General features: G+C 41.1%; 3 protein-coding genes across 3 annotated transcripts in view; 1 reads left to right on the top strand and 2 right to left on the bottom strand.

Moving 5' to 3' along the window:
* The window catches only part of LOC111221308 (plexin-B1-like), a 64,871-nt gene extending 63,985 nt beyond the window's left edge, over positions 1-886 (bottom strand). Inside the window, exon 1 of the mRNA XM_022744663.1 lies at positions 831-886. Within this exon, the coding sequence (XP_022600384.1) occupies positions 831-886 (56 nt within the window). The remainder of the gene's footprint in view (positions 1-830) is intronic.
* LOC111221298 (mitogen-activated protein kinase 14A-like) lies at positions 844-9,535 on the top strand. The gene is made up of 12 exons (XM_022744650.1): positions 844-1,018; positions 2,851-2,980; positions 4,107-4,165; positions 4,447-4,558; positions 4,779-4,808; positions 6,370-6,417; positions 6,593-6,707; positions 6,832-6,903; positions 7,591-7,670; positions 7,891-7,969; positions 8,205-8,378; positions 8,833-9,535. Exons 1-12 carry the CDS (start codon positions 885-887, stop codon positions 8,892-8,894), a joined length of 1,095 nt encoding a protein of 364 aa, XP_022600371.1. The 5' UTR covers positions 844-884; the 3' UTR covers positions 8,895-9,535.
* Positions 9,536-12,917: 3,382 nt separating this feature from the next.
* Positions 12,918-18,409, bottom strand: LOC111221296 (keratin, type II cytoskeletal-like). The gene is made up of 9 exons (XM_022744648.1): positions 17,748-18,409; positions 15,639-15,847; positions 15,461-15,521; positions 15,247-15,342; positions 14,945-15,109; positions 14,709-14,834; positions 14,306-14,526; positions 14,139-14,197; positions 12,918-13,962 (listed from the first exon to the last, which is right to left on the bottom strand). The coding sequence occupies exons 1-9, from the start codon at positions 18,282-18,284 to the stop codon at positions 13,724-13,726; spliced, it is 1,713 nt and encodes a 570-aa protein (XP_022600369.1). The 5' UTR covers positions 18,285-18,409; the 3' UTR covers positions 12,918-13,723.
* Positions 18,410-21,057: the final 2,648 nt, after the last annotated feature.

Raw genomic sequence — 21,057 nt, 5'->3', positions numbered from 1 at the left:
TCTGGAGAATATGTGAACGTTTGACCTATTCACATTTTTATTATCTATCCATCTATATATCTATCTTTAAAAAAAATATAATAATATAACATACAAAACCAACCATTGAGTTTCAGGCATATCCTTGAGTATTAATGATCATTTTTGGTAAATTTGTATTGGGCCTTTCATCATTCTATGACCTCTGCCCATCACTTGTGGGCATTATAGGCACAGATGACGGTTGGATGTGATTCAAGGCTTAGTGTTGTGTTAGCGCATTTAAATGATGACTTTGTTTTCAGCTCACCAACAGTTAAAAACAATTCAATGACACCAGAGATGATGGTCTGAACTGAGTCACAGTTATAAATATTTGTAAATGACATTTCTGAAATGAAATCAATCCATTGCTACATAAATGAATTAATTCAATATAATTCTTCCTGGCACTTGTGCGTTGATGAATTTCTTATTCTACATTCACTAACACAGGCTGGTCACATGTCAACCAATATGGCACCGGAAGTTCACTCCTGAAGTAAAGTCTTGGCTAGCATACTGTGATCTTCAGTGTTGGCAGACACATGCACTGTCACTGATTATTCAAAAATGATTCCTGTTAGAAACTGTTTAACCATTTAATGCAACAACAACTAAATCATTCTGGAATATCATCTTGAAAATATTATTTAGAAAATAGATGACAGTAGCTTAAATGCTGATGCGTTTGTCTAAAACAACAGAAATGTGTCAGCTCATATTGACAACCGCAGGTTATGTGAATGACAACTTCCCATATGACGCTGGGGGGCAGGACACGCAGAGGCGTTTCCTTACGCTGCTCTTACCTGAGCTGCCAGATCTCACCTGTCAGGTTGATACTCCGGTAACGATACAGAGCCATGGAGTCTCCGGTGAAGGATTCCCCCGTCAGACCGGGGTTTCACAGATTGGAGGTCCAAAAAACGACGTGGGACATCCCGGAGAGATACACGACGCTGCGATCGATCGGCTCCGGAGCTTACGGGACAGTTTGGTGAGTTTAACCCGGGGAGGGGGCGCAGGACTTCAGCCACTGGCGATGAAAGTTCCGCTTTGCCAGTGTTTGTTTCTTCTTTTGAAGAGCAAAATGCAGCGTGTTTGGGCCTTTTTTTTCTCTCATAAAAATATTTTTGTTCTGCCTTATACTGACAATTAATCCTATCCAAGGGGAAACCTATTCCTCATAGGAGAATGAACGCATTAAAGCACATAAAGGTATTTAAAATTAATCCACTCCCAACATACAGTAGGAACACTGGTAAACATGATCAAACGCACAGACTCAGCTTCATACTGTTGTGCAGATGGTCGAAGGTGCTCGTCTTTGTTGCTCACTATCAATATTCAAATGCTTTGCATCACAAATGATTTTCTATAGGCTGTGTAGGCCTCAAGTCTGCATTCCACTCCCGGAGTTTGCTGCATGAAGTCCAAGAGGCGCAGATTACTCTGACATCTGCTAACAGAAGCATCTATTGTCCACCTGAGGCAAGTCAGCAAGTCAATACAGGTCCTCCGATACGACAAGAATCTCTCCCCCCCCCCACCCCCCCTACACAGAACAAGGCCAGCCTATACAGGAATCCAAGCTATCTCAGACACAGCTCCATATAATGATAAGCCACTGACAGACTAGATCTTATCATACGTCACCTTTGCCTCTGGGGAAAATGTGATTATTTTCTGACACTTTATAGATGAAACAATTAATCAATTAATCAAAACCTCGAAAATGAGATGGGACATCTCGAGGGGCTATCCTTGTAAATAAAGAAAGAATAAAGAATGAAAGAATAATAAATAAATTTAAAAAAAACGATTGATAATGACAATAATCATTATATGCAGCCGTAGATTACATCAACCATATGAGTTATTTCATGAGCAAGTTGACTGTGTGTGTCATCTTCTTTAAGTTATAACATGTAACTTTTCCATATTAAAATGTATAGTGTAATATATAAATATAAGTGACCAGACCTATGTTATATATTATTTCTGAGTTGTGTACTTACATTATCCCAAATGTTTCCAGCAATTTTCAAACCCAGAGAAATACCTGACTTTACCTGTGGTAATGGTCCGTTTCATTTGCTCACCTGTCAATGACCTCATGCCCCCCGTGTGCATGTAAATTCAGTTTTTAAATTATACAAAAACCATAAGAGAGGAGTCACAAAAACAGTGTGGGGATCCACCTTTAGAACTGCCTTTATTACACACTCAGTGCCTGTATAGAGTAATGCAATCAAAGACTGCTCTGCCATTAGGGTCTACTTTTGTGATGTCTGTGATGTTTCCGCATCGAGTGGTGTCGTTGTACTGGACAGCATTATACTCTCCTCATACGTCCTCCTCCAGGATGCCTGCCAGAAGCTCAAAATTGAATTTTAAGCCACTTTTTTTTTTTTTTTTTTGTTTTCAACTATGTTTTTTAACCGGATGAAGGATTTTAGTCATTGAATGTCTGGATCTTTAAGTTGTCAGAGAAAAAAGCCAGGCAAATGTTAGACAGCTCAGCCCCCAGCCGCTTCCTGATGTCTCATGTCTGCTGTATAGCTTTGGCAAAACACTGACTTTAAATGTAAAACTACTCTATTCAGTGTTTCTACTGGTTATAATCACCTGGTGGGTTTGTTTTGAGGAGGAGACCTCAGCTCCTGGTAGAAACCTCCTGACTGACTGACACCGGAGGAATCCAAACTGGGAGAAACTTGATGGTGAAGACAACAACTCCCATGACCCCTCGCTATTTCACGATGTCACTGCCTAGCAGCAGAAGTTACATACTGTGTGTTTAATACTATGTTTTATTGCCACTTATAGCTCCGCCATTGACCAGAAGACCAAGGACAAGGTGGCCATCAAGAAGCTGTATCGGCCTTTCCAGTCCCTCATCCATGCCAAACGGGCCTACAGGGAGCTCAGGCTGCTCCGCCACATACAGCATGAAAACGTAAGAGCCTGACAGGAAGTGGGTATAGGTGGTTTTCAAGGGTGGACACAATAACATGAAAAAACTTTATTAATATGATACAATACAATACAATTGCCTGTCTAAGCACCACAGACTCCCTGTCATATTCCTAAGATGTGAATGTGTTATAATACACTGTGACTTTATTATGTAAAGTCACCCTCATTTTATATAAGAGATGCAGACGAGGTACTGAATTTTAATTTTGCTCACAATCTTCTCTCATTTTTCCCTCATTCTCTTTCAAAAACTGTTCAATTTTGAGAATAAACAAACTTTGTTGACCGTCAAACAAAAGCCCATAATGTGATCAATGGTCCCGGACAGCAGCCCTCATGACTCAGTATTTTCACTGAAAACCGTTGAGGAACTACAAACACTCACATAATGGTCTTTTAGTCTTTGCAGGACACCATATTCAATGAGTTTTAACTTTATTTAAAATCTTTTGTCATATGGAGACTCGTCAAGAAAAAACCCGTCATGAACTTTATATCTTGTGTTGTCATTTTCTGTTTTTGTGTTTAGAACTGATGAACATGACGTCAAACAGGAAATTCAATTGTAGCCACAAGTGGCGTTTCGCGGGTTAATTATGCAAAGTAGATATATATTATTTCTTCATACACTGACAATTTTCGTGTCTCTGGCTCGTTCCAGCTCTCTACACATTGAGCAAAGGCTTACAATAGCAGATATTGATGAATAGGCCGCACCCACTTTCATTAATCAATACGGCACTTCAGCTTTTGGTTAATACTCGCCACCAGAACATGTGCACCAAGTTTTGTGAAATTTTGTCCACCAGGTTTTGAGGTACACATTTTCATTGTTTGTAACGCACCCTGGACAATGATGTCAGTACTAGATGCACAAGTCCTGTAGAGGGGATCTCTGGGAAATGCGGTGCAGAAACATCACAGCAGTGACTGCGCAGATTAAAGATAGAGGCTGTGATACCTTAGAAACAGAGAGGCAACAGAAAGAGCTGACAATATAACATTTAAGACAGATGTTTACACAGATGTTTACTATGTGTTTCATAGGTCTGTGAATGAACAGTCATATTCTATGTTAATGTCTTCACTGTGTTTTTTCCTTGAAGGTGATCTGCCTCCTCGACGTCTTCACACCTGACTCCACACTGGAGAAATTCCAAACCTTGTGAGTTGGGGAGTCAGGAGCCACATTCTTCTGCGAGTTGCTGCAGCTTGTTGACACTCTGCGTGCGTGTGTGTGCATGCATGAGAAGGTTCAGTGTGTGTGATGAGCGAGAGCAAGCTTATTCTTGTTTGTTTTGTTTTTTTTTGCGCTGTTGTATTTCCTCAGCATAGCAACAAGCTCTTATCAGCCACAGTGCTAAGGGCCACTTTGTGTCCGCTCATCTATTTTTGTTTATTTATGCCTTTTCTTCTCTCTTGATGTTTGTCTCTCTCTCTCTCTAGTTATATGGTGATGCCATTTGTGGCCCAGGATCTTGGCCACATTATGAAGAGGAAGCGCTTAACTGATCGCATCATCACATACCTTTTCTACCAGCTTTTAAGAGGACTCCAGGTAAGTGTTTATATATTGATTTACCTCATTCTTATATTACAGGATGTTTTATATGACGCCCATAGGGACGCACAAAACACAAACACAATCCTCGCAATCAGAGAGCCAGAGGGTGAGAAGCATGTGGGTCTACCTGCTCTGCCCACAAACATTACTGTGTATGTACAGTTTAGTTTGTCTGTATTCTGTAATCTATAATCTGTCCTCTCCTTCTTCACAGTATATTCATTCTGCAGGGATCATTCATCGGGTTGGTATTTGAACCTTTTTATAATACACCACTTACTGTAGCCTTCACGTCTCCCTCATAATCAGCGTGTGTCATACGCTTAAAAGAACAGTTCAACATTATGGAAAATACAATTCTACACTTTCTTGCTGTTAAATATGAAGCTGGAGGCAGCAGCCACTTAGTTTAGCATAAAGACTGGAAATATGGGGAAACATCTAACGGCTTCCTGAAGTCACTGCGCCCCTCCATCCCACACAAAACCCCCTCAGTAAAACCACAACTTCACATTTTTATACTTCCATTACTATACGGATTAAACAGTTGAGCAGCGCTGTGCAGTAATACATCAGTAAAATTATTATTAAATCCTTTATTTAAACAGGTCGTCTCACTGAGATCGGGATCTGTTTTTCAAGAGGGACCTGTGTACAAAAATAGACATATACAGTGTATACATAGACAGACACACACAAATTCACAGGCATTAAAATGGACACAGATAATTCACAGACATACATTATACATTTTCACATAAGAAAAGAAAAGCATGTGCAAGTGTGATTGTAGATACATGAGCACAACCTTTTAAAATGTTCCAGTGAAATAAGAGAACGTAACTTCATATTGTTTTGGAGCTCATTCCATTTCTATGCAGCACAGTAGTTGAATCCAGTTTTTCTGAGTTCCTTGTGAGCAAGTTAAAATGTGCTGTGACCTGACGTTGTAAGTGCTGTATTTGAATATAACAAGAGAGCGGAGATAACTAGACGGTTTTAGAAATAAACAACACACAATGCGGCTCCCTTCTATTTGTTAAGGAGGACCATCCCACCTTTTCACATGGGATGCAATGGTGAGTGAGCAAAGTGTCACCTGTGATGAAGCGCAGTGTGCTGTGATACACGGAGTCAAGAGGCTTCAGCCATTTTCAAGAGCAGACAGAATTTTAGATTGTATAATGGCCTTTCGACTAGACGAGATACATGATCTGTTTCTGTACAAAAATCTAATTTTTACCTTCAGTTCCACATGGGTCTTAAAAGTGAGTGTGTTTCAATTTCATGACCATGAAGGGTTTGGATATGGGTTGTCGTTTCAAGGCAGCTTTGCTGGACCTGGGCTCAGTAACAAAAGAAGTTGTACTGACAGTTCTAACCATCAACGGGCAACCACGACCAAGACTCCTGTAGCGATTAATGTCCTCCAGAAAGTGTTTCTGCTCTGTGTTCAGTTCCACTGCTAGATAAGCAGCACTTCCTGTTTCAAATAACTTGCCCAACATTGCAAACTGAATGTAGCATGTTCATTTGTGAGCGTTAAAGGAGCTTGTAGGAATTTGGACAGAGCCTGGCTAGCTGTTTCCACTCTTCATGCTAAGCTAGGCTAACTGTGCTACTGCCTGTAGCTTCATATTTAGCATACAGACACAAGAGCGGTATCAGTCTTTTCATCCAACTCTCACCAAGGGAACAAGGGAGCGTATTTCTCAAAGTGTCAAAGTATTGCTTTAACCATTTCATATTTTATTTACTGCAAGAGGCTTTGTGCTTTTAAGAAACCTCATATGGTTTGATTTCAGGATCTGAAGCCTGGTAACCTTGCTGTGAATGAAAACTGTGAATTAAAGGTAGGTAAAAAATAACAAACAAAAAAACAATTAAGTTGATGATCAGCTTCAGCAATTTACATTTTACTTTTTAAATATGTAACTCAACCTTTTTGAAATTCTTTGACCTTTGAATAATCAATTGCGGAGATTACCTAAGATTCTCAGTGGTGAAGCTAACTGTCACTGGTCCCAGATCCTGGATTTTGGTTTGGCAAGACAGACAGAGAGTGAAATGACTGGTTATGTTGTGACCCGCTGGTACAGAGCACCAGAGGTCATATTCAACTGGATGCACTACAGTCAGACAGGTAATAATATTATCTTCCTTTAATACAAATAGTCATTTTATTAAAGAAAAAATATAGCAGAATAATGCAGGATGCTACGACAAAATATTAAATTTTTATTAATAAAATTCTCTGTCCCTCACAGTGGATGTCTGGTCAGCCGCCTGTATCCTGGCAGAGATGATTACTGGCAAGGTGCTTTTCCCAGGACATGACAGTATCCTATCACATTCAGCACAGTGGGTTGTGCTAAAGCTGTGCATGTTCAACTCAAGCAGCAACCGCCAGGGCTGAAAAATTAAGCCAACATGGACATTACAACAACTGCAGTTCCTCTAATGGCCACTTGAGGCTGACTCCAAAAGCAACTCAACCCCCATAGACTCCCATATTGAAATTACATTTTTTTAATAAATCTCACCTGTTTAGATTTTATTTAGGCTTAAAATTATGTGTAATTGGGGGCGTGGCCACTTTGAGTGACAGGTGGGTGAGTGTACGCTTGCTACAAATCAGCATGCACCAAAGTGTCAGCTCCTCACTCGCCCCACCTTTTTGCCCATTTTGGGATTAGCCAGGAGTTAGGACTACCAAGATGGTGATACAGGTCCAGCATTGTTAGACTCTATTTTACACATAAAGGTCAGTTTATTTGTCATATTCAGACTGTAAAACTGTTGTTTAATGGCCTCTGTGGCTGTGGAGGGAGATGTGTGAAGATTATCTGATGATGTCATTAGGGGGATCTTGGCTTGGTCTTGAAGGCAAATTTTTCAGCTGAAAGGCAGAGAAAACATACAAATTAGCCCTTTAAACTATGTCTTCCGTACATGTGACTGCTCTGACATGAGATTTACATGGTGCATGCTGTGCATTCAGAGGCTTCCCTAACCAGCCTGTGCAGGTATTGATCAGCTGAAAAAGATCCTCCACCTGACAGGAACACCAGACTCTTCCCTGGTTCAGAAGATGCAGAGCAAAGATGTGAGTTTTCTCTTGTCTACATGTCATATTTTTCCAGCTTACATCTGCAGCTTGTAGACCTCATATTTGGTATTGAAGCCAACGCATAGATGCAGATATCAGTGGAAAATTACTTTTATTTTACATATCTTTGTATCTTTGCTCTTTTTTGTTATGGTCTTTTCTTTGTTATAAGCTCTTGGTTTGGAATAAAATATAACCTTTATCACCTGTTTTCCAGGCGCAGTCATATGTGCAAGGTCTCCCTCTGCAAAAAAAGAAAAACTTCAAGGAAGTGTTTCCATCCATGGATGAAAATGGTGCATTGAACTGCTTCTACTTGTTGACTTAAATATATTATGTTTAAATTGATAAAGAAGAGACTTCATCAAGAAATGTAGTGACTCTTAAAACTGCAGTGAGTGGGGAGATTTAACTTTAAAATAGGTTTTGTGTCAAAAAAGCCAGAAACTTCAGCCTCATGGCCAAGTGGTGGTTGATATGTTTCTTTCAAATATAGTAAAAGTTTTCTGTTTTCTGTCTTGATGCTTCCAGCTGTAGACCTATTGGAGGGGATGCTGCTGCTGGATCCAGAGACCAGGCTGACGGCTAAGCAGGGATTGTCCCATCCCTTCCTGGCTGAATATCATGACCCAGAGTGTGAGCCGGACTCTGAGACGTACGACGACTCCTTCGAGAGCCTGGAGCTCGCTGTCGGCGAGTGGAAGAGTAAGTACGGCTGTGTAGGACAGGCTGGAGGTGACTGGTACTTGGAGGTTGGGACTCTTGCAGTACACATATGAAAAGTGAAACCAGAATGGAGAATAAATCAGTGGCTCTCAAACTTTTTTCACATCAAGGACCCGAAACTGAAACAAATTAGACCACGGACCCCCATCACATAAGATTTTTGAAACCCATGAACAAAATAGTCATCTATTCTGTCATTGTGTTACTTATGGATGAAATTAAGGTGAATATAAATTATTCCCCTTCTTGCCAGGAACCCCCTCAAGGACCCCTGAGGGTCCTGGGACCCTACTTTGAGAACCACTGGAATAAATTATTTTATTAAATCTGAAGTATTGCAATATTTAAAAATGATCAATACTTGTAAAAGTACCACAATATACTCTGTACTAAAATAAAGTCGGCACTTTCCTTTTTTTTTTAATCCAATCAGGTCTTATCCACATGGAGATCATGACCTTCGACCCCGACAACCCCAGTAAGACAGCCATGTAGGACGCTGTGATGTGCTGGCGCCTCCAAGTGTTTGGTTTTCATACCCACACATGTTACAAAGGTAAACACCACCTTCAAACTCAGAAACAAATAATAATAAAAGAAGTTCAAATGCATTTTACGTAAGGGAAGCTTTACTTGTTACAGTGGCCTGTAGTGGACAGAGAGAAAACAGAGAGTGTGAGAGTTGAAGTTTAAGTTGAAGTGAATGTGGAGGGGCAGTTGGATTGTACCTCAGACTTCATCAGAAACACTGAACCACTTCATTATAAAATGTTGTCTTGTCATTTCAATAAGGAAAATTACAGTGGCAAAATAATCTTAACTGAAGATCCACTTTCTACCACTGAGACTTTTGACTACATCTCATGGTTTTCATCAGCAGAACACTTCACTGCTCTGTGAAATGTCACATGTTCGTGATAGACTTTAAGTTAAGGTTGAAGGCTATTAAAAAAATGTATGTGTATGTATGTGTATGTGTGTACTTGTATATACAAGTATATAGTAAAAAGATAACCTTGGTTTATGATAAAAATACTTTTTTACGTTTTACCTTTCATCTCACACGTACAGTTGCGTTTGTTTCATAATGTGTAAAGGACATTTAGTGCAATGGCACTTTAGGACTCATTTGTAAAGATATGGGCATTTATTGTTGATCATCATTGCTTTTACTCAAGTGTTTTCAAATAAAACTAAAAAAAAACAAATGGCATGCTGTTAATTTAATGACGTTAGAATCATCATACTGGAGATGCAACACTGATTAATACTGAAACATCTACACCAGTCTAAAACAGGGGCCCACTGGTGGACGGTGGAGGTAGTGCAAGTGGGCCGACAAATCATTTGCAAACCTGTACAATTTTGGTGAAAAAAATGTAATATATATTATATGTAATATATATTTAAATAATGATAATAATATATAATGTTTTTAAATGTTTTAAAACAACATGATCTTTAAAAGTATTGAAAATGTTTTTTTTTTTTTTTTTTAAACCAAACATTGTATTGTTTTGGGTTTTTTTTCTCGTATTAATTTAAGACCTATCATGGAGATGAGCCATGATAGGACCTTCTATGTACATTACATCCATGGCAAAAAAAGGAGCATCAAAATGGATAGCTGGTTAGCAACAGGAAGAATTAAAAAGCATTCATCTCAATCCTGAATATTCAATCATAATCATTAAAATAAAAAGTGCTCTGAAAAGGCAATATTAGTTAGAGCTGAGTTATGGAACAGGAAGGAATCAACTGAGGAGGGCAGGCAAACAAAAATCCAAACTAGTGAAATGATGAGACTGGGCTAAACGTGGCAGGTGACAAAGATTTGGACCTGAAGCACAGGAAAACAGGGTTGAATAATGGCCAGAGGTGTTTTTGAAAAACATTATGATGTCACAGTGAAGTTACCTTTAACCATTTGGATATAAAATGTCATGTCAATTACTGAGATAAAACATAATGCCTTGGCCGTAGCGTCAATATCACACAATGTGACTGAACAAGGTAGGCAGAGAATGCAGAGATGAGCCAGGCTTAAATGCTGCTGCAGGGTGTGGAGTTGATTGGCAGATGAAGAACAGCTGTGCTGGAACCTGGAAGCCACGCCCAGCTAGTCAGACACACATACACACAGACAGACATAGAGGGGAAAAGGGCCACAGAGGCCTAATCCGAACAGCTTTTATCTATAATCAGGAAACTGGACTCATGAGATGTAAGCAAGAGCATCTTAGAGACTGTTTACAGACATCTTGTGGAAAGTGTTTTAACTTTTTAAAATTTTTGTACATGGTTTAGGCGCCTGGAGTCTCAGATTTCTCAGGTCCTTTACTTAAAAAAACTGCCAATAAAGATCTGACAATAAACATTATAATACTGTAAATCATCAGATAATAGAGTCGACCACTAGAGGGAAGCATTTGATCATACAAATGATGAAGAAGTGGGGTGATGGTCCCTGTTGGTTTGAAAGTATTCTTTTTTTTCTTACATTCAGTATATGCAGTTCAGTATAATAATATGGTTTCCATCTGAGACATTAAAAAAATATTTCTTGTCGGTGGCTTTTCAGATAAAGAGATGACCTCACACTCGCAGCATGACGAGAGTTGAATGTAGTAGTGAACTACAGGTTATTAAACTAGTAGTTTAACGACCCTTTAACGAGCCTCGACCACTGTGAAGTCATGCCCAGGCAATGCATTTGTCAGGCAGTCAATACCATACACTTGACCTTTGTTTTGCACATGTGCAATCAAGCCAAGGGCAGGTGTTGCTCATCATCATGGATGAATCTCCTGATGAATCTCAGCCTGAGGAAGAATCACCATGGTCATACTTAAGCAGTTATAGTATAAAAACCAAAGCAGACATTAAAGCACTTTCCCATCTGTGCTATCTGTGCTACATTTTAAATATTCTGGTGCCCTCGCTTATAGAAATGTAATTTAAACTGAGAGTCTTGGGCCCAAACATTTCCTTTGGATGAATTAAGTTCTGCCTTATCTTTTATCTTCCCCTCTATCTTCATTATTCAGTGCATCCCACAGACGGACATGCCTCTCGTGTCACACCCCATCACCACTCCAACATCCTCCAGTGAGCTCCATTGTTTCATGTGTTTGTATGGGCATGTTGAACTCATCACTCGTTGCTCTCATGTTTGGCAGACTTTGAATATAAACCTCACCAACTTGCAGTGCCGTTTTTACTTCTTGGTCATAGGTGTGGCACCTCTATAATATTTCTGTCTCCAGTTGAGTCATTTTGCAGAATGTTTTGCTGAGGTGCTGAGTGATGAAGGGTGATTTTGCATGTCAGAGGATTTCATCTGTCAAGCTGTGAGAAAAGATGTCAGTAAAATTTGATTTTTCCCAGGTCCATGTGGCAGATAGCTTCCTTTAAAGTTATCTTACCACTCATTGAAAACATGAATGACTCCTCAGTGCTAAATATATCCACATTATTGTTTCTATTGTCAGAGTAGCTTCTACAAGATGTTTTATGTTTGTGTTATCTCTTGAAAATACAATCAGCGGCTCCTGGACACTGATAAATCACGGGGATGATAATAATTTTGTAGATATAGTAGGCTATTGCCATATTTCAACACTTTTTCAGTAATGCATGAGCGTGGCCTACCAACAGCACAAGCCTGAACTGCAGTAACTAGATACATAGTACTTAGCCACAGCGAGACGCCCCGCTTCTCCATGGACGACTACCACAAACTTTTACTGAAGATTGCAGTGCTGGAAACTAAAATTGGTTATTGGTTAGAAGTGAACGTGGAGGTGAATGGACTCTGTGGGAATGACACTATCTTTCCAAAGTCAAAAACAAAAGGCACAAGTGTAAGCAATGGATTAACTGTGCTCGTCTGCTCTAGCATTCCCTGCTAACTAGCTTATAGTTAGCAGCCGAACTAGCATTAGATCAACTTCATCACTTATATCGCATCCTCTCATCCTTTTGTCTTGTAAAAGTGAAGCTTATAGTTTAACCAATGTTGTTGTGTTAAAGTGTTTTCTATGTCTCTATCTATCTGTCTAATACTGGATTATAGTCCTAGGGCTAACCAGCTCCACGCAAGAGAAATATTTCTTAATTTTTATATCTTCCACATGGATCATCAAGCTAGTGAGGATGTTGATTTTTTTGCCAGAGGGAATCGTAGAGCACTATAACATGTAGGTAGCCATCAAGTGCACTTTTCAGACCAGTTCACAGCTGTCTAGTTTTAAAACAATTCAGCTGGAAATATTAAGAGCAGGCCAGTTTTCAACCAACTCAGTTTTAGCATTAGCTTGTAGACTACTAGCTAGATATAGCCAAGACAATCCATAGTTGTGGGCTACAAATGAAAACCCTGCTTTTGTTTACTTCGGTGTGAAATTAATTTAAATGTATCATTGTAAACTGTCAAACCTGATTAGCAAAGTGTCCATTATAAAATGATTTGTATTGTAAAGTCGTACTACACCAACAATGAACGACAAACAGATCTGCCAGAGTGGATATGAACACAGATTTATTTCAAATGTTTTGTTGGTACAAGTTCACAACAATAAATCTGGTTGTCCAAGTCAGCCATAACCATGTTTTTTTTTATTCAGAGTGAAAATGGAAGTAAAAGGAATGATAAAAAAAAAAACAATTTACTGAACTGGAGAGCTCATTTTCCCTCCAACAGGAGAAGAAAAAGAGGATCCCAAAAATCAGATATGAAAGTGTTATGTGTGGCTGCTTTTGATGATGTCAAACTGCACAACAAGATGACAGATGTGTGACAGCAGAAGAGACATTAGAGAGGACTTATAGGTGTGACACTATTTGGCTGCCTGCCATGTATGCTTTATAGATTCAAGACAAAGTGCCACATCCACACCTCCTTCTGTGCAAATTGCTGTTGTCATTTTGTGTGCAATGATTGTTGCCTTGTAAGGATTCTCTGTCATGACACTACAAGTATCCTCTTGTCTACACAACAGCACATCCAGCAACCAAAAGGCAGCCTGGCTGACTGATCAAAAGAGAGGACTGACTCACGAATCTGTTGCTCTTTGTTTTTCCAGTCTAATAATCTCTCTGCTCTTACTTGTACTTGGATGTAATCACTGACTCTCTGTGGGTATGTGGTGCCAAGAAGCAGTACACAGGAACTAAATGCCAAAGAGAGCTACACCATTAATGGATCTGCTAGTTGTAAATGGTCAAATGGCTGTCCTGTGTCTGCAAGGCAAGAGGTGGTGGGGACAAAGACAAAGAAAATAAAGATGAAGAAAGAAAAATGGAGGTAAAGACAACTGCGATTTTTAGTAACGGCGAGAAGAGACTATGGTGCTGCTTCTTTGGCTGATGCTGCTGCCACCGCCTCCTCCTATGCTCATGCCTGACAGGCCCATTCCGCTGCCACCAATGCTCATGCTGCTACCATAGCCGCCGCCGCCGCTCAAGCTCAGGCCGCTGCCATAGCCGCCACCTCCGCCCATGCTGCCCATCATGCCGCCGCCGCCGCCCAAGCCGACGCCCATGCCGCCGCCCATGCCGCCTCCTGGTGATGAGAAAAAGATGTTTTCAGAGAAAATGGCAGAAATTTGAATTTTCTTATGTCATATGCTGTTTTCACACACATCAATAAAAGTGATGTTTTATTGATGTTATTTCTTCATGAACACCATAGAACTGACTTAAAAATGACTTGAAATGTACAGACATGTTGATACATACCAAAGCTGCTGCTTGAGCTCTGTATGTGGATGGTTGCAGATCCACCACCGGAGGAAATTCTGCAGAGAGGTACATAAATGCGCAATTTGAGCTGCTGATGCTGCTGCCTGCACAATGTAATGCAATACACTGAGAAGATTAAATGTCCAAAATAGCTGAGTGTTTACCTGGATTCCTCTCCTTCCAGAAGCTTCCTGTAGGTGGCGATCTCAATGTCCAGAGCCAGCTTGACGTTCATGAGCTCCTGGTACTCACGGACCTGGCGGGCCATGTCCTGTTTGGCTCTCTGCAGGGCGTCTTCCAGGTCCTTGATGCGGAGCTTGGCGTCCTTCACAGCCAGCTCACCGCGCTCCTCGGCCTCAGCGATCTGGGCCTCAAGGTTGGCACGCTGAGAGGTTGAAAAGATGGCAGAGATTTCTTTTTCAAAATGCTTCTCACACGTTCAGCATCTGGTTTTTAACAGGTGTTCGGAAAACTAACATCATTGTAAAAATATTTTGCACCCACGTGATAAGTCTATAATTGAACTGAACTGTTATGCAGGTAATACAGTTGTGACTGTAAGCTTACCTGTCCCTTGACTGACTCGATCTCATTCTGGAGGCGGCTGATCATACGGTTGAGTTCAGCGATTTCACTCTTGGTGCTGTGAAGGTCAGCTCCAGCCTGGCCTGCGTTGACCTGCATCTCCTGGTACTGAAGGGAGATAAGATTAAAAAGAACTGTTATTACAAATTCCACAGACCTCTTTGCAGGGTGTGCATTTCACATTGGACTTGTTGGTGATGGTTCTTCTCTCTGCCTACCTTCTGCTGATACCATGACTCAGCATCAGCACGGCTGCGGTTGGCGATGTCCTCATACTGAGCCTTGACTTCAGCCACAATGGCGTCCATGTCCAGGTTGCGGCTGTTGTCCATCTCCACAATGACTGAGGTGTCCTTGATTTGTCCCTGGAGTTCACGCAGTTCCTGCAGAAGTGAAATTAAAAGAGTTAGAGAGTAAAGGTAGTAAATCTATTTCTCTTGTTAATAGTCACCACTTCAATCTTAGGTAAAGTGTTTCAGAAAAGATCTAATACGACTGAGGTGTGGTTCATTTTTCTTACCGCCTCATAGACGCTCCTGAGGAAGTTAATCTCATCCTGAAGGGCGTCAACCCTGGCCTCCAGCTCAACTTTGTTCATGTAGGCGCCATCTACATCCTGTGAATGGAGAAGAAGAAAGAAATTGGTGATGCGTTAGAGGGAAACAATAATTCATTCAGCCATTGTTAATGACATGGTGGAGCAACAGGCTTTATAATTGCAGATCTACTCTCACCTTCTTGAGGAGCACAAACTCATTCTCCACGGTGGCGCGCTTGTTGATTTCATCTTCATATCTGACACAAACAAACGGAAGAAAAATTAGCTGATGGATAATGACTGTGGGTAGCAACTACTGTAGGTAGTGTTCAAAGATGTGACACGAATTGTTTCCTCCTCTGGTATGAACTCACTTGTTCTTGAAGTCCTCCACCAGTCCCTGCATGTTCTTCAGCTCTCCCTCCAGCTTGATCTTCTCATTGCCAAGCCCATCCAGCTGTCTGCGCAGGTTGGCAATGTAAGCCTCGAACATGGCGTCGATGTTGGAGCGGGTGGTGGTCTGGTCCTGCAGCAGGCTCCACTTGGTCTCCAGCATTTTGTTCTGCTGCTCCAGGAAGCGCACCTGAACGGTAAAATCATTTGCACAAGTTAAGATCCACTGTCAGTTGGGGAAAATGGTTTTACTTTGAATAAGGGTTAGGGGTTATTATCAGATCAGAATTGTGCATCAGTAGAACTACATAATAGATGTGTGTGCTTGGCGATGTCTGTTCACATTTTATCTTTCCATGGGCGGCATGAGCAGTGGCATGGCCATGGGCGCCGGTTTCTATAGACACAGAGCAGCCTAAGAATAGATCATATTTACTGTAATTCATGATGAGGCCTGCTCTCTCGGAGGTAACAAAAATGTTTGTCTTCTTTGTTTTGCTTTTCCCAGGTGTTCCATCGTGCCACATCTGTGTGTGCTGGCAGCTGCTGTATGGAAAAGCCCTTCGGGGCAGGGATACTCTAGATATGATCCAAAGTGGAGCCTCTCTGCGCAGTGTCAATGAACTGCACTTGCTCGAATGACAAAGTTTTCCTGAGAAACATGAAATACTTCTGTTCCTAGAAAACAGAAGATTCATGCAAGTCACAGCTGGAGTGCTCTGCCAAGGTTTCAAGCCTACAGAGAGTGGAGCCCATCCCTTCCTTTTGGGTGTGTAAGTGTCTCTCTAAGCTTTTTTTTTCTTTTTTTTTTCCTCCAAGGCCAGGTGAGGTGTACAGTGCCACACCTCAGCCTTGCCCCTCCCTTTAAAGCTTCGACACTGCCGCTCCCTTTGCCTCCAGGACTTTGACTGAGTGAACTTGCCTGCCTCAACTCTCAGTAACCACGTCTCAAGCTATTAACTGTCTCATCAGTTGAGTGAGGATGCTTTAAAGATACATCATTTGTGTAACAATGGCTTTTCATAAAAAAAAAAAAATACTTAAACTGTTAATGAAACACTTGATCCTCACTATTCTTCTGCTACTACTATTTGTCATAATCGGAATGCTCAATTATTCATACAGATAAGCGATCGCCTGTGCGAGGACAGATGAGGTGTGGTATATGCACACCGCAGAAAAAGCTAAGTGAGCATTTTCTCACACAGGGTGTGGCCAATTTTTTTTTTTTCATTTCTACCTGAGAGAAATGGTCCCTTATCTTCTTCACAAGGTCTTTAATTATACATGACAGTGCAGATGGGTGAATTAAAAACCCGTTATTGTAATGTCCCTCTTCACATGGGACAAAGGACAAAAGTTCATGCAAAGGTTTTGAGACATTACCTCGAACCTTGACTGAAAATATAAGTATTGCTCAATGCATTGCAAATAGTGAAGATCAAGTCCACTTTGTGCAGCACTGTTGCAAGCTTGCGAGTCCTCGCTGCCATGGGAATAGGTGATAACCTGATCTCTTCTTCCCCGTCATACTGAGAACCACCAGTCACTGGATATGACCACTCTAGTGTTTCCTGCCTCTCGCTGCACACAGAGGCAGCTGGCAAGGGGCCAGATATGGTCAAAAAAGAAGTTTAAGGAGTAGAGGTCTGCTTTCAGTTTCAGTGTAAAGGCTGATGCACAGTGCTGCTTTGAGAGCACTGTGAGAGATGAAAATGCCTGAATCATATTTATACTAGTAATGTCATGTTTGGTAGTTTCAGAGTTAACTCTAGCTAGGCCCCAAGTGTGCACATTACTCAGGTTTGCATCAGTGGCTGTGTAATATTTAATGAGCTCGGGTGGCCCTTCAGAGACAGTATATTGCAGCTATTCACATTTGGACAAACCAATTAACTCTACTGTGTGCAGAGCATCCCTCACCTACACCTAATATTTCATATTCCTCAGTTCATTCATATCAACATCTATGATTTTTGAGCTGACACCTCCAAACCATTCTGAATTTAAACAGTTTATGACATGTCATGGTGGGACACAAACTTGAGACTGATGCGTGGTTCAGTAACCAACAGTAAAGGGGCACTCACCTTGTCAATGAAGCTGGCGAAGCGGTTGTTTAGAGTCTTGATCTGCTCCTTCTCTTGGGTACGGACAGTCTGGATGTTGGGGTCGATCTCAAGGTTCAGGGGGGCCAGCAGGCTCGAGTTGACTTGGACGTTTGTGATTGGAGCAATTGCCATACCTCCACCAGCGCCGTAACCGCCGCCGTAACCGCCGCCGTAACCGCCGCCGTAACCACCGCCAAAACCACCAGCGCCACCACCAAAACTAAGGCTGCCACCACCAAAACCGCCGCCACTGCCACTGCCAAAACCAAAACCACCACCACCACCACCACCACCCATGGTTGATCTCAATGAGCTGGACGACATTGCAATTGTAGGCCTTAGAGTAATGGCAGATCGTGAGGAATATCCTCCTCCTCCTCCTCCTCCTACAGACATACGGCTGCTGCTACCGAAACTGCTTCCACCACTGAAACCACCTCCAGCACTGAAACCACCTCCACCACCGCCTGAGCTGGAAACGACTTTTTTCACGCTCATACTTCTGTAGCTTGTCATGGCTGGTTTTGTTTCTTCTGAAAAGGAAGAATTTAGAGGAAAGGAGGAGCAGATAGAGAGAGATCTGGCAGAGCAGTGGAGCACACAAAGAGGAGAGTCAAGTCCCTCTGAGTGTCTTCTAACTGTCCGCGATGGACTTTTATCTGCCTCCGACTGTGGAGGAGGTGCGAGTGAGCTCCACCTCCGCTGCACCTCCCCCTCAGCGCTCTTCCAATTACCTGGATCCTGGAAGGTGCATTTGCAGGCAGGTAGACTGATGTGGAGGCCGCTCATCCTGTTGGACGGGTAAAAAGTGCCACCCCTGTAAAATGATCGGGGCTTGACACACCCAGGTGCTCACAGAGGAATGGCATCAGAGCTCGGGGTGAGAGGGGAGGAAAGACATGTTGGTCTGTGTGTGTGGTTGGAGGAATAAGAGGGTGGGGTAGAGGGGTGGGGTTCATCATTTTACTTTTCACTCTCTGGCAAGATAGATAAAATATGAATAGAGTTTAAATAGATAAAATCACTGGATTTGCAAAACACACGTTTAAATGTTCGCATGTCAATACATTGTATGTATGTATTTGTGCATACACACCTAAAGACATGGTGACATTATGCTTATGAATAAATAACCACACTAAAATCTGGTAAAATCTAGCATATATTTCAATGCTCTGCATGATAACTTCTACTGTATTGGGATGGAGGCAGAAACACTAAAACCTGGATGGAAAAAAATCAAACCTAAACTGCATGCATGGTTAAATAACATCATGGATGATTTTTTCAGAAATACACACCCAAATAAGATGACGTAAATTGACAGAATTCTTAAAGGAGTTTGGAATATAATGTACTTTAATGGGGCATAAAAACATGTTTGGTGAATGTAATCTGGGACTAGAGGTGATGGAATGGTGAATGAGGAGAGGAAGCACATTTGACTTAAAATAAATAAATACATGTATAGATATACACAGATAAAAACCACTTTGAAAGAAACAGCTGTGGTGTTGATTTTGTTTTAGTTTCTCAAATATTGAGAACCAACGGTAAAACAAGTTTTAGATTTAATAGTAAAATAAAGAGGGTAAAAGTCTTTATAACCTTCGAGAGGAAACTGGTTTGGTAGGAGGTTCCCTGCAGGCAGCAAGCTACAAGCTCTGCACAGAATTAGAATCACAGTAGAGCTCACACAGTGACGATGTCTTAAACAAAATGGTCATTTCAAAGAAAACAAAAGTAAACATGACATGAGTTTGAAGTAAAAATGATTATCTTTTAAAGTGAAAGGATAACTCTGGAAAGATCTACATTAAGAAATGAGTCTGGAATTCCAGAGTTATTTATTTAATTCCACCACCCTGTTATTTATGTGTTCAGGCCTGCAGCTTGTGGGTGCTTGAGGACACTGTACATACTATCCTCAATACTCATACCATACTCTGTGTTTTAATAGTTTGTTATGGTCGCCAAGGTTCAGTTAGTGTCACTAGTTGCACAATATGTATATCTATTACACTGTTTTTTTTTTTGTTTCAATTTTAAAAAGGTAGTTTACCACTTGGTTCTCCGTTGCATTACTGTCAGCTTGCAGTACATCTTGCAGAACATTAGGGCTTAAAAGTGGAGCAGATTTCTTGTTCTGACAGAATTGGAGCTGTTGATACCTGTTGAAAACAACTCTGATATAGGTGTTGGCTTCCCAGTCTGTGCAGTAGTAGCATTGAAATGAGCTCTAGGGCAAAATTGATTCACACCCCAAAAGAATATGCCAGTACTTCACTCTCACTGCGAGCTATCTCTAGTCTAAGAACTAAACTCACATGCAACATACTGTATGTTCATGCATATATGCATTGCTTAAACATGTTTTGGGGGAGCCATGTCAGGAAATATTATATGTTCATGTCTGCAAAATGTTTACTTATAACATTGTTTGCAGGGGTTGTTGCTGTGGTTGTTTTCTCCACAATATACATTAACTAATAGCACAGTTTATGAATGTAGCCATGGGGAAAGATTGTTGCCATGAGCTGACTGAGTGCAGCTGTGACACAGGAAGTAGAGCGGGTCGTTCACTCATCAGAAGGATGGTGATTCGGTGGTTCAAGTGCAGTTGAATTGACTTTGGGATAAAGATACTGAACCTTCCAGATACTGAACCCTTGCTGCCAATTGCTGTATGAATGTGTGTGTGAATGCGGCTTCCATTGTGAAGCGCTCTCACTGGTTGATAAGACTAGAAAAGCTCCCTATAACCGTAACTTGGCCTCAATAATCAGTGATTCCAACCAGATGAACCCCCAGCCAGTCCCACACGTGCATCAGTACTGCAGAAAAAATTTTACAGTCATGACTCCCAAGCATGATCAGCAACCATCAAAACGACGAGTAAGATGGTTGCATGTGTCAGTTGATGCTGAGCACACTGAGTCCGTCTTCAGAGCTGGCAGCAATGCATTATTGCTGTAACCATGGTTCACTTAGTGTGCCTTGTTGTCAGTATTTTAATATCTACAGCTATAACATGTGGCACATGTGTGGAACTATTTCTGTTTTTAAACCGTTTTAAACCTAATGCACCAACCAGGAGTTGCACAATACAATGATAATAAAAGATAAAACAAATAAAATATCTACAAAGTCATCTTCATGCTCTACAAACCATAGAATAGAGCCATCATAAGGAGATTTAGGTCATTTTCCTTACAAAAAACAAGCTAGGCCTATGTCACTATCAATGTCACACAATCATGTTCCTTCACAGAAGAAGCCAAATTACTTG

This window comes from Seriola dumerili, unplaced genomic scaffold (assembly GCF_002260705.1).
Source record: "Seriola dumerili isolate Sdu_G_001 unplaced genomic scaffold, Sdu_1.0 BDQW01000083.1, whole genome shotgun sequence".
Taxonomy (NCBI): Eukaryota; Metazoa; Chordata; class Actinopteri; order Carangiformes; family Carangidae; genus Seriola; species Seriola dumerili.
Note: the sequence above shows the minus strand (reverse complement) of the source record. Positions and strands in the feature narration are given on the sequence as shown.

Coding starts and splice junctions, on each gene's coding strand:
- LOC111221298 (XM_022744650.1), top strand. CDS start 885: ATGGAGTCTCCGGTGAAGGATTCCCCCGTCAGACCGGGGTTTCACAGA. Junction 4,166..4,446: donor CTGGAGAAATTCCAAACCTT/GTGAGTTGGGGA, acceptor CTCTCTCTCTAG/TTATATGGTGATGCCATTTG. Junction 6,418..6,592: donor ATGAAAACTGTGAATTAAAG/GTAGGTAAAAAA, acceptor CACTGGTCCCAG/ATCCTGGATTTTGGTTTGGC.
- LOC111221296 (XM_022744648.1), bottom strand. CDS start 18,284: ATGACAAGCTACAGAAGTATGAGCGTGAAAAAAGTCGTTTCCAGCTCA. Junction 15,848..17,747: donor TCGCCAGCTTCATTGACAAG/GTGAGTGCCCCT, acceptor TTTACCGTTCAG/GTGCGCTTCCTGGAGCAGCA. Junction 13,963..14,138: donor GAGCTCAAGCAGCAGCTTTG/GTATGTATCAAC, acceptor TCTCATCACCAG/GAGGCGGCATGGGCGGCGGC.